Source organism: Anomaloglossus baeobatrachus, chromosome 3 (genome assembly GCF_048569485.1).
Source record: "Anomaloglossus baeobatrachus isolate aAnoBae1 chromosome 3, aAnoBae1.hap1, whole genome shotgun sequence".
NCBI lineage: Eukaryota > Metazoa > Chordata > Amphibia > Anura > Aromobatidae > Anomaloglossus > Anomaloglossus baeobatrachus.
This window is the reverse complement of record NC_134355.1, coordinates 660,325,328-660,339,332: the sequence shown is the minus strand read 5'-3', so window position 1 is coordinate 660,339,332 and position 14,005 is coordinate 660,325,328. Positions and strand designations below refer to the sequence as shown.

Genomic DNA, 14,005 nt, shown 5'->3' with positions numbered 1-14,005 from the left:
TTGCGTTAGTACCCCAATTTTGGAGCGGGTGGGAATGGCTCTTGAAGACTCCGTTCTCCTTGGGTAAATTATCGGGTTACCTGAAGCTACTCCCCGAGTTAGGGTCCACTACCCCGTTGTTCCTTGGTCCCAGGCGGGTGATGGTGCAAGGTCGCCAGCTGTCTTCCTAAAACAGATCTGTGCCCCTTGCCACGACTCAGTCCATTAAGCTGATACCGACAACTGGTCAAACAAGTCTCTGGACACCGCTGCCGCTGAGGGGAGCTTGGTCCTTGTCCCAGCCCGGTGATGGTGCAAGGCTGCCGGCTATCCTCCTCGACAGATCCGTGCCCCTTGCCATGATCCCCTGCGACCGGGGGTCCAGCTCCTCTAGGCCCAGACCACTGTATGCTACCTAGACTGTTTCCCAGGAGCCCTGCTCCTGACCTCCTCTCACTTCCACTTCTCAGACCCGACTCTCTAGCACTAACACCCCTGACCTTCCTTCTACAACCCCCCAGGTGGGCGACTCTATTCCACTCAAGCCGTCCACTGGTGTATTTGGTGGGTGTGGTGCAGGGTGTATCTAGGGTTTGATTAGCTGATGTAGGCAATACCATATAGTTAGGGACCCAAAACCAAGAAGGAGGTGGATACTGCACGGGAGGGCAGATTGTGCAATACCCTGTGACGAGCTGATAGTCCAGGGGAGTCACAGATAGACCCAATGATAATAACCAGACATGGGATAAGAAAAATAGACAAGCAAGAGCTACTATCAGCCTACTAGTGGAAGATTCTCAATTAATCCATTTAAGGAATGAGGAAACAGCACAGGGAATGTGGAAATCATTAAGAAAGCTACATGAAAAACCCAACTGAAATCACAAGTTATTTCTGCTAAGAAAGCTTTACAGCATGAGACTGAGTGCAGACAATGACATGCAGAAGCATATATTTGCTATGATGGAAGTGATATCACAGCTGAGATCAATTGGTGAAAATATTAAGGATAGCAATGTAGCAGCAATATTATTGTGCAGTTTACCGGATTCATTCACTGCTTTAATAAACGCACCTGAGACAAAACCTTAAGAAGGCATTACATTGGAGTTTGTGAAGACCAGACACATAGATGAATATCAAAGAAGGAAAGCGCAAACAAATGATTCTCCTGAAAAAGATGGTGGAAATGCTCTTAAAGCTACAGAATCAAAGAGACCCTATGATAAAGAGACAAGAGAATGTTTCAGATGTAAGAAAAAGGGACATTTAAAGAAAGACTGTACTATATGGAAAGCAGAACAACAGAAATTACACCATAAAGAGAATACACAGAAGGTGAAAAACACAATTTCAGATTCATGTGTAAATAATTGGAATGGCAGATTTAAAGTAACTGATAAGAAATCATCATCAGGTTGGTTTATTGACTCAGGAGCAACAAGTCATATGACAAGTAATAAAGATTTCTTTACTGAACTTGATTTAAATAAGAAGGAAGCCATTTATCTTGCAGATGAGAGCAAAATAACTGTGGAAGGTATTGGACAAGGAATGCTAAACTGCTCTAATAAGTTTGGACATGATTCAAAATACTTGTACAGGATGTGTTACAGTCATATGAAAAAGTTTGGGCACCCCTATTAATGTTAACCTTTTTTCTTTATAACAATTTGGGTTTTTGCAACAGCTATTTCAGTTTCATATTTCTAATAACTTATGGACTGAGTAATATTTCTGGATTGAAATGAGGTTTATTGTACTAACAGAAAATGTTCAATCCGCATTTAAACAAAATTTGACCGGTGCAAAAGTATGGGCACCTCAACATAAAAGTGACATTAATATTTTGTAGATCCTCCTTTTGCAAAAATAACAGCCTCTAGTCACTTCCTGTAGCTTTTAATGAGTTCCTGGATCCTGGATGAAGGTATATTTGACCATTCCTGTTTACAAAACAATTCCAGTTCAGTTAAGTTTGATGGTCGCCGAGCATAGACAGCCCGCTTCAAATCATTCCACAGATGTTCAATGATATTCAGGTCTGGGGACTGGGATGGCCATTCCAGAACATTGTAATTGTTCCTCTGTATGAATGCCTGAGTAGATTTGGAGCGGTGTTTTGGATCATTGTCTTGCTGAAATATCCATCCCCTGCGTAACTTCAACTTCGTCACTGATTCTTGCATATTATTGTCAAGAATCTGCTGATACTGAGTTAAATCCATGCGACCCTCAACTTTAACAAGATTCCCGGTGCCGGCATTGGCCACACAGCCCCAAAGCATGATGGAACCTCCACCAAGCAGCAAGTGCTTTTCTTGGAATGCCGTGTTTTTTTGCCTCCATGCATAACGCCTTTTTGTATGACCAAACAACTCAATCTTTGTTTCATCAGTCCACAGGACCTTCGTCCAAAATGTAACTGGCTTGTCGAAATGTGCTTTTGAATACCTCAGGCGACTCTGTTTGTGGCATGCTTGCAGAAACGGCTTCTTTCGCATCACTCTCCCATAAAGCTTCTCCTTGGGCAACGTGCGCTGTATTGAGATTCAAATAGGAGAACAACTTGCAAGTGGCCACCTTAAATACCTTTTCTCATGATTGGATACACCTGCCTATGAAGTTCAAAGTTCAATGAAGTTACAAAACCAATTTAGTGCTTTAGTAAGTCAGTAAAAAGTAGTTAGGAGGGTTCAAATTAAGAAATTGATAAGGGTGCCCTTACTTTTGCACCGGTCAAATTTTGTTGAAATGCGGATTGCACATTTTCAGTTTGTACAATAAACCTCATTTCAATCCAGAAATATTACGCACTCCATCAGTTATTAGATATATGAAACTGAAATAGCTGTTGCAAAAACCCAAATTGTTATAAAGAAAAAAGGTTAACATTAATAGGGGTGCCCAAACTTTTTCATATGACTGTATATGTTCCAGGATTAGAAGGATGGTTGTTATCTGTAAAACGTCTAACAGCTAAAGGACTTAGGGGTGCTTCACACATAGCGAGATCGCTACCAAAATCGCTGCTACGTCACGGTTTTTGTGACGCAGCAGTGACCTCATTAGCGATCTCGCTGTGTGTGACACTGAGCAGCGATCTGGCCCCTGCTGTGAGATCACTGCTCGTTACACACAGCTCTGGTTCGTTTTTTTATTGTTGCTCTCTCGCTGTGACACACAGATCGCTGTGTGTGACAGCGAGAGAGCGACGAAATGAAGCGAGCAGAGAGCAGGAGCCGGCGTCTGGCAGCTGCGGTAAGCTGTAACCAGGGTAAACATCGGGTAACCAAGGTGGTTACCCGATATTTACCTTCGTTACCAGCCTCCGCCGCTCTCACGCTGCCAGTGCCGGCTCCCTGCTCTCTGCACATGTAGCTGCAGTACACCTCGGGTTAATTAACCCGATGTGTACTGTAGCTAGGAGAGCAGGGAGCCAGCGCTAAGCAGTGTGCGCGGCTCCCTGCTCTCTGCACATGTAGCTACAGTACACATCAGGTAATTAACCCGATGTGTACTGTAGCTAGGAGTGCAGGGAGCCAGCGCTAAGCAGTGTGCGCTGCTCTCTGCACATGTAGCTGCAGTACACATCAGGTTAATTAACCCGATGTGTACTGTAGCTAGGAGAGCAGGGAGCCAGCGCTAAGCAGTGTGCGCGGCTCCCTGCTCTCTGCACATGTAGCGACGTTATGATCGCTGCTGCTTCTGCTGTGTTTGACAGCTAAGCAGCGATCATAACAGCGACTTACAAGGTCGCTGCTACGTCACAGAAAATGGTGACGTAACAGCTACGTCGTTGTCGCTGTCGCTATGTGTGAACCCAGCCTTACTGTAAAATTCAAAGTTGATGAATGTACAATCCTAGCGGGAAATAAGATAATAACCAATGTCAAGGCAGATGAACAATTATATAATCTAGACACATTAAAGGAACAGATTAAGTTGTGTACAAATGATCACAAGAATTGTTTTCACATTTGGCATAGACGTCTAAAGGCCACGTCACACTAAGCAACATCGCTAGCAACATCGCTGCTGAGGCACGACTTTTGTGACGTAGCAGCGATGTTGCTAGTGATGTCGCTGTGTGTGACATCCAGCAACAATCTCGCCCCTGCTGTGAGGTCGCTGGTTGTTGCTGAATGTCTTAGACCATTTTTTAGTTGTTGCTCTCCCGCTGTGAAGCACACATCGCTGTGTGTGACAGTGAGAGAGCAACAACTGAATGTGCAGGCAGCAGGAGCCGGCTTCTGCGGATGCTGGTAACCATGGTAAACATCGGGTAACCAAGAAGCCCTTACCTTGGTTACCCGATATTTACCTTAGTTACTAGCGTCCGCCGCTCTCACGCTGCCAGTGCCGGCTCCCTGCTCCCTGCACACGTAGCTGGAGTACACATCGGGTAATTAACCCGATGTGTACTGTGGCTAGGAGTGCAGGGAACAGGGAGCTGGCACTGGCAGTGTGAGAGCGGCGGACGCTAGTAACGAAGGTAAATATCGGGTAACCAAGGTAAGGGCTTCTTGGTTACCCGATGTTTACTGTGGTTACCAGCGTCCGCAGAAGCCGGCTCCTGCTGCCTGCACACGTAGCAGAGTACACATTGGGTAATTAACCCGATGTGTACTGTGGCTAGGTGTGCAGGGAGCCAGCGCTAAGCGGTGTGCGCTGGTAACCAAGGTAAATATCGGGTTGGTTACCCGATATTTACCTTAGTTACCAAGCGCAGCATCGCTTCCACACGACGCTGCTGGCTGGGGGCTGGTCACTGGTTGCTGGTGAGATCTGCCTGTGTGACAGCTCACCAGAAACCCGTGTAGCGACACTCCAGCGATCCCTGCCAGGTCAGGTTGCTGGTGGGATTGCTGGAGCGTCGCTTAGTGTGACGGTACCTTAGGACACAGACATCCTGAAAGTATAATGGAGCTACAAAAGAAATAATTGACAAAGGATTTATTGATATCTGATTGCTCAATTACCGTAAGATGTGAATGTTGTATACAATCTAAAGCTAGAAGAATATCTATACCTAAAGAAAGTGAGACGAAAAGCACAAGACCACTTGATTTGGTGCATACTGATGTATGTGGACCCACAAAAGTGACTACATCAGGAGGCAATAGATATATAGTGACTTTTATAGATGACTACTCAAGATACACAGTCACATACTTGATCAAGAAAAAAAGTGAAGTTTTCAATAAATTAGTAGACTACGTGACAAAGTCGAATAACAAGTTTCAGAGGAAGCCAATTGTCATTAAAAGTGATAATGGAGGTAAATTCACAGGACACGAAATAGAAAACTACTTAAGACAAAATGGTATAGAGCATCAAAAGACTGTCCATACACACCTGAACAAAATGGGGTATCAGAAAGGAAAAACAGAACTCTGACTGAAATGATAAGATGTATGCTGACAGATTCCAAACTACCAGAGAAATTTTGGGGTGAAGCAGCAATCACAGCTACTTACCTACAGAACCGACTTTTCTTCTAGAAAACTGAAAAAAACCCCATATGAACTGTGGCAGGGTAAGAAACCAAGTGTGAATCATTTAAGAGTTTGTGGATGTAAAATTTTTGTATTTATTCCAACAGAAAAACGTTCCAAACTTCAAAACAGTTCCATAGAAGGAATGTTTGTTGGATATAGTGAAAATTGCAAAGGATATAGAATCCTAGATCCCAAAACAGACAGAGTTACGGTGAGTAACCGCTGTGACATTCATTGAGGATCTAATACTAGAAGTCCCAGAGAGGGTTCATTTAACATTTCTACCTTTGGAACCCAGCAACGGGTCGAATGACCTGAAGGATTTTAGCTAACATCCTATAATCACCGTCTTTTGTTCTGCAATTAAGGCCATTACTGTCGCAGCACAGGAGGTTGTTGTTTTCCATTGAGTTTAGCCATTTAGTTTCTAGTTAGTTCTATTCAGTTATTGTATTTGTCATTTGACCCTTGTTCGGGACATCAGGGGGGAGCTCGAAATTTCTGGGACGTCTATTGCTAAATGAAGACACTATGATTTCACTAGAAACAAAAAATGAGAAAAACAGCAGTGATATAATTGAAAGAACATCTGATGAAAAAGATGTTGAAATTGATGAAAAACAGAATACTGAAAATGAAGACATACAACTACAAACAGACGCAGAACCAAGATGTTCAATAAGAGAAAACAAAAGAAAACCACAAAGATATCTTTCATACAAGGCAAGTACAAGCAAAATTTATGAGCCTACCTCTTGGGAAGACATATCTCGACTTCCTGAAGAAGAAGCTAATAAATGGATAAAGGCAACAGAAATAAATTGAATGCATGACTCAAAGACATGGACACTGACAGAATTACCAGAAGGAAGAAAAGCTATAGGTTGCAAATGGGTTTTTAAAGTAAAATGCCAAACCAATGGCAAAGCTGAACGATACCGAGCAAGACTCGTATCTAAAGGTTATTCTCAAAAATATGGAGAAGACTATGATGAAACATTTGAGGATATAAGTAATAGTAATGCACTGTTGGTCATATTCACTTCACTATTGTTATTGCATTGTATTTTCACTTAGGTGGCCTGAAGTATAGTGAATTTTTCACGGCTCGGTAACACCCCTGATGAAGCCCAAAAAATTGGGGGGAAATGCCATGGGATTCTTCTAGGAGGCAAATTACCAGCAAGATAAGTTTAACCCCTTAATGGGACGTACTGTCTTATGGGCCTATAATGTTCTGTTGATCAAAGGACCCTTGTATATAGATGTGTCTATACCATTTGCTGTCTCTAGACTGGAGTGTTCTTTAATAGGACAATTTGTATAGTTGTCCCATCTGGGACTGATTATATGACCAACAGCGCATTACTATTACTTATATCCTCAATACTGACCTTGTGCAATGTGTGATTGTAATACTCTGACTTCAGCACTACCTGCACCTCCCATTGTGATGGGTATGGATATGGCATGTTGCTAAGTACAGGGTTGATAGGGCAAGTAGACGTTAAGCGGGGGCGCCCAAAAAATTATGGTGTATTAACCTCCGCGGTCAGGAAGGAGTGAAACTAGGGAATCTTAGCCCAGTCCCATAAGCTTATACTCCTATACCATCTTTGAGAGAACAATCTGTATACACCGGACTATCTCACACTATATGGTTTACCCTACTTATATGTACTCACCCCTGCATGACTTTTGCTGTGTGTTTACTAACCGTTGTAGCTAATTGTGTTACAAGGCTTTGACCAATTTTAACTTTAATCAATAAATATCTGTTTTTAGAGGTTTAGCGTTTTTTCTGTATAGAATCAGCCTGGTAGTGCCAGTATAGGTTTAGGCTTTATATAGGAAAATTCTGGTGATTGGTGCACTATAACTTCATAATTTGAGACTCTCCAAGGTTAAGTTACCATAACTAGCTTTTGTTGTTGTGCAAAAAATACAGTGCTTTACATTTCCACCAAAGTTGATGAGAGTTATAGAAATCACATTCTCACTGTGTTTTTTTCCTCAGTGGAAACTGATGGAAATCAGAAACATGTCAATGTCTATTGCAATTACTTTGAGTTTTATGTGTGGATTTTCCTCTTAGACTAGAATTAAATATGGAAAATCCACAGATAAAAGATGCATGTGTGTTTTTAGAGTACATTGCTAATTTCAAACATGAAATGGTGTTCAAAAGGTTGAAATTCAATTAAAAAATTTTGTTTTCTCCTTACTTTGAATTTCAGGATATTTCATCATAATTAGAAGGGCCCATCTCAGGGTGGTAGCAGATGTCTCTATTCCAGCAAAGAGCAAGTCTGACACAAGAGATGTTAAGTTTTCATCATGAAAATATAACTCAGGATCTGGTTTCTCCTGAAATGTACAAAATATGAAATATATCAGGGAACACCATAAAACATATAGATAAGAAACAGCAAGAATATTAGATCAAAGTGTAATTAGGCAAGCTTGCCAGGTTATAACTTGACTCCCTTAAAGAGGACTTGTAGGAGGGAGTCGGGTGATGGCCGACTGGGTTCCACTCCACTTCACTAGTCTGAATTTGTACATGCGTTCCGCCCCATTTGGGGGGTGCGACACTTAAGGGTATTTTACACGCTGCGATATCGGTACCGATATCGCTAGCGAGTGTATCCGCCCCCGTCGGTTGTGCGTCACGGGCAAATCGCTGCCCGTGGCGCACAACATCGCTAACACCCGTCACACGGACTTACCTTCCCTGCGACATCGCTCTGGCCAGCGATCCGCCTCCTTTCTAAGGGGGCGGGTCGTGTGGCATCACAACGACGTCACACGGCAGCCGTCCAATAGAAGCGGAGGGGCGGAGATGAGCGGGACGTAACCTCCCGCCCACCTCCTTCCTACCTCAATCCGGTGGACGCAGGTAAGGAGATGTTTGTCGCTCCTGCGGTGTCACACACCTGATGCTGCAGGAATGACAAACAACATCGTACCTGTCGCAGCAGCGATATTAAGGAAATGAGCGACGTGTCAACGAACAACGACTTTTCACGTTTTTGCACTCGTTGATCGTCGCTCATTTGTGTTACACGCTGCGATGTCGGTAACGGCGCTGGATGTGCGTCACCAACGACGTGACCCCGACGATATATCGTTACCGATAACGCAGCGTGTAAAGCACCCTTTGCTTAAGACTTCTGGGGTACATATGCCATGCCACCACCACTCACCATAGGAAACGTAGCAAGAGAACACATCACACGAAGAGCTTCTTTGCAACACAATAAAAACTTTATTTCACTTGCAATGTTCTGGATAGACATCGCCATACAATGCCAAACATGAGGGGAGCTGTAGGCTCAGGACACAATGGAGGAGACCTCCTGGTTCCCTGATGAACCCTAAACCATCACTTATCCACACCTGTTACCTTTCTACAAAACTAACTCTCTTCTGGGCCTGTCTGACTAGCCAATCCTCTGCTTTCTAAGATGCCTCCCATATAATTGGCTCTCAGTTCCATAGCAATCAGGAAGTATCTACTGTGAAGAAATAATTATTTGATCCCTTGCTGATTTTCTAAGTTTGCACACTGACAAAGACATGAACAGTCTATAATTGTAATTTTAATGGAAGGTTAATTTAAACAGTAAAAGATAAAATATCCAAAATAAAATCCAGAAAAAAAAAAAATAACATTCTATAAATTATATAAATTGATTTGCATTTTGCAGAGAGAAATAAGTATTTGATCCCCTACCAACAATTAAGAGTTCTGACTCCTACAGACACTTAAGCTGGGTTCACACATAGCAACAACGACAATGACGTCGCTGTTACGTCACCATTTTCTGTGACGTAGCAGCGACCTTGTAAGTCGCTGTTATAATCGCTGCTTAGCTGTCAAACACAGCAGACGCAGCAGCGATCATAACGACACGCGTCGCTGTGGAAGCGATGCTGCGCTTGGTAACTAAGGTAATTATCAGGTAACCAACCAAAGTGCTTCTCTGGTTACCGATATTTACCTTGGTTACAAGCGGACACCGCTTAGTGCTGGATCCCTGCACTCATAGCCACAGTACACATCGGGTTAATAAGCAAACTTTTGCTTATTTCCCGATGTGTACTCTGGCTGTGTGCAGGGAGCAGGGAGCCGGAAGCACTGACAGCGTGAGAGCGGCGGTGCTAGTAACTAATGTAAATATCGGGTAACCAAGGAAAGGGCTTCCCTTGGTTACCCGATGTTTACCGTGGTTACAGCTTACCGCAGGCTGCCAGACACCGGCTCCCTGCTCGCTTCAGTTCGTCGCTCTCTCGCTGTCACACACAGCGATGTGTGCTTCACAGTGGGAGAGCAACGAGCAAAGAATGAAGCAGGACATTCAGCAACGAGCAGCGACCTCACAGCAGGGGCCGGGTCATTGCTGGATGTCACACACAGCGACAGCGTCAGGCTGTCGCTGCTACGTCACCGAAAATGGTGACGTAACAGCGACGTCGTTGTCGTTATTGCTATGTGTGAACCCTGCTTTAGACGCTCCTAATCTACTTACCTACAATAAAGATAGCTTTCTTACATTGTCACATAAAGCCTGGGAAGGAGTCTTGCGAGGATAATTTGCATATTCCCAGTGCCTTCTGGGATAAGTGAAGAGTCACCGCGAGCTCAAGGAGAACCGGGTTTTGGCCGTTACAGCCGGAAGGAAGACTTCTGAAAGCCAGGGAAGGAGTCTTGCGAGGATAATTTGCATATTCCCAGTGCTTTCTGGGATAAGTGAAGAGTCACCGCGAGCTCAAGGAGAACCGGGTTTTGGCCGTTACAGCCGGAAGGAAGACTTCTGAAAGCCAGGGAAGGAGTCTTGCGAGGATAATTTGCATATTCCCAGTGCTTTCTGGGATAAGTGAAGAGTCACCGCGAGCTCAAGGAGAACCGGGTTTTGGCCGTTACAGCTGGAAGGAAGACTTCTGAAAGCCAGGGAAGGAGTCTTGCGAGGATAATTTGCATATTCCCAGTGCCTTCTGGGATAAGTGAAGAGTCACCGCGAGCTCAAGGAGAACCGGGTTTTGGCCGTTACAGCCGGAAGGAAGACTTCTGAAAGCCAGGGAAGGAGTCTTGCGAGGATAATTTGCATATTCCCAGTGCCTTCTGGGATAAGTGAAGAGTCACCGCGAGCTCAAGGAGAACCGGGTTTTGGCCGTTACAGCCGGAAGGAAGACTTCTGAAAGCCAGGGAAGGAGTCTTGCGAGGATAATTTGCATATTCCCAGTGCCTTCTGGGATAAGGGAAGAGTCACCGCGAGCTCAAGGAGAACCGGGTTTTGGCCGTTACAGCCGGAAGGAAGACTTCTGAAAGCCAGGGAAGGAGTCTTGCGAGGATAATTTGCATATTCCCAGTGCCTTCTGGGATAAGTGAAGAGTCACCGCGAGCTCAAGGAGAACCGGGTTTTGGCCGTTACAGCCGGAAGGAAGACTTCTGAAAGCCAGGGAAGGAGTCTTGCGAGGATAATTTGCATATTCCCAGTGCCTTCTGGGATAAGTGAAGAGTCACCGCGAGCTCAAGGAGAACCGGGTTTTGGCCGTTACAGCCGGAAGGAAGACTTCTGAAAGCCAGGGAAGGAGTCTTGCGAGGATAATTTGCATATTCCCAGTGCCTTCTGGGATAAGTGAAGAGTCACCGCGAGCTCAAGGAGAACCGGGTTTTGGCCGTTACAGCCGGAAGGAAGACTTCTGAAAGCCAGGGAAGGAGTCTTGCGAGGATAATTTGCATATTCCCAGTGCCTTCTGGGATAAGTGAAGAGTCACCGCGAGCTCAAGGAGAACCGGGTTTTGGCCGTTACAGCCGGAAGGAAGACTTCTGAAAACCGCGCGCTTAGCGGCGCGTGAATTTTAGCCTGTCTTCTTCATTGTGAGCGTGAGTGAGCAAAGTGTGAGCAAAAGTAAGTGTGAGTAGAATTGTTTGTATTTAGTTGTTTAATTACTTAACATTTGTTTAGTGCTATCCCCATTAGAAAATGTGCTCCACTATTGCTAATGCGATCCAGTGTACATCTTGTCTCATGTATGCAGTCCTTGAAAAGCCGTTCGAGGGTGCATACTGTTGTTCGAGATGTGAGCAAGTTGCACATTTGGAAGCCCAGATAATGGATCTAAATGAGCAGCTGGCAACTCTGAGATGCACTAGCAATATGGAAAGGAGTGTGCTGCTCACTGAGCAGCAGCTTGCTGGGTCAGATGTGGGGGAGGATCGTAGTAGGGAGCGGCAGGACGGTGAGGTAGGTAGCTGGGTGACAGTTAGAAAGGGGGGTAAAGGGAAAAGTGCTAGGAAGGCTAGTCCTGAACTGACACACCCCAATAGGTTTGCAAACTTGGCAGATGAGGGGGATGTCATTACAGGGGTAGCATTGCTGCAGCAAGGCATGACCTCTGAACGCCAGAGGAGTGTCTGCTCCAGTAAGGGGGGGAATAGGAGTGCAGGGCAGGCAAGACAGGTACTGGTAGTGGGGGACTCAATTATTAGGGGGACAGATAGGGCAATCTGTCACAAAGAAAGGGATCGCCGAACAGTGTGTTGTCTTCCTGGCGCTCGAGTTCGGCACATCGCTGATCAGGTTGACAGATTACTGGGAGGGGCTGGGGAGGACCCAGCGGTCATTGTACACATTGGCACAAATGACAAAGTTAGAGGTAGGTGGAAGGTCCTTAAAGATGATTTCAGGGAATTAGGTTGTAAGCTTAAAGCATGGACCTCAAAGGTGGTAAAGGAGGCAAAGAGAGATCAGGGAGGTTAACAGGTGGCTCAGGAATTGGTGTAGGAAAGAGGGTTTTGGGTTCCTGGAGAATTGGGCCGACTTTTCAGTTGGCTACAGATTCTATGCTAGGGATGGGCTGCATCTTAATGGGGAAGGTGCAGCTCTGCTGGGGCAGAAAATGGCTAGAAGGTTGGAGGAGTGTTTAAACTAGGAATGGGGGGCGAGGGTATTCACTTTATAGAAGGGGAATGTAGTGCAGATAGTGACCAGGGCACAAGTAATGAAATTGGGGGTGGTACGGGGGGAAGGGTTAGGACAGTTAATACAGTAAGCAGGAATACAGGTACAGAGTCATACGTAACGTGCATGTACACTAATGCCCGAAGCCTCACAAATAAGGTGGAGGAATTAGAATTAATATTGTTGGAAGAAAATTATGATATAGTGGGGATATCAGAGACATGGCTGGATGAGAGCTATGACTGGGCTGTTAATTTACAGGGTTATAGCCTATTCAGGAATGACCGTACAAATAAGCGAGGGGGAGGTGTGTGTCTATATGTAAAATCATCCTTAAAACCCATCCTGCGTGACAACATATGTGAGGGTACTGAGAATGTAGAGTCCCTATGGGTGGAGATAAGGGGGGGGAGAATGAATAATAAAATACTGATAGGGGTGTGTTATAAGACGCCGAATATTATGGAAGAGGTAGAGAATCTCCTCATAAAGCAAATTGATAAAGCAGCGAGTCTCGGAGAGGTAATTATTATGGGGGACTTTAACTATCCTGATATAAATTGGGGAACAGAAACTTGCAGTTCCAGCAAAGGAAATAGATTTTTGATAACAATGAAAGATAATTACCTTTCACAAATGGTACAGGACCCCACAAGAGGGGGAGCACTACTAGACCTTGTACTAACCAATAGGCCAGACCGCATATCAAATATACAAGTTGGGGGTTACTTGGGGAATAGTGATCACAAAATAATAAGTTTTCATGTATTCTTTAGTAAGATGTCTAGTAGAGGGGCTACAAGGACACTAAACTTCAGGAAAGCAAATTTTAAACGGTTGAGAGATGATCTTAGTGCAATAAACTGGGATGATGTACTAAGTAATAAAAGTACACAAAGCAAATGGGAGACTTTTATGAGCATCCTGAATAGGGCTTGTGCAGAAAATATACCCTATGGGAACAAACATGCTAGAAATAGGAGAATACCCCTGTGGCTAAATAGAGCTGTAAGGGAAGCAATAAAAGAAAAACAGAAAGCCTTAAAAGAATTAAAGAGGGTAGGTAGTGATGAGGCATTATATAATTATAGAAAATTAAATAAAATATGTAAAAAGCAAATTAAATTAGCTAAGTTTGAGACAGAGAGACTCATTGCGAGAGAAAGTAAAAATAATCCTAACATATTCTAAAACTACATAAACAGTAAAAAACTGAAAAGCGATAGTGTTGGCCCCCTTAAAAATAGTCTTGGTGAAATGGTGGAAGGGGATGAGGGTAAAGCCAACCTGCTGAATGACTTTTTTTCTATGGTTTTTATACAAGAAAATGCCATGGCAGATGACATGACCAGTGATACCATAAATTCACCCTTGAATATTACCTGCTATTACCGTGATTTCCGCCGCCTCGAAATCACTAAGGTTGACAAATCTCCGGGCCCGGATGGCATACACCCCAGAGTACTACAGGAATTGAGTTCTGTGATAGATAGACCATTATTTTTAATCTTCTCAGATTCCTTAATAACAGGGTCGGTACCACAGGACTGGCGC

General features: G+C 44.2%; 1 protein-coding gene across 2 annotated transcripts in view; it reads right to left on the bottom strand.

Moving 5' to 3' along the window:
* LOC142296997 (cytochrome P450 2C5-like) overlaps nt 1-14,005 on the bottom strand; it is a 150,592-nt gene that overhangs the window by 35,234 nt on the left and 101,353 nt on the right. For both annotated transcript variants that reach the window (XM_075341199.1, XM_075341198.1), the window contains one exon: nt 7,709-7,850. In XM_075341199.1, coding sequence (XP_075197314.1) covers nt 7,709-7,850 — 142 coding nt within the window. The remainder of the gene's footprint in view (nt 1-7,708; nt 7,851-14,005) is intronic.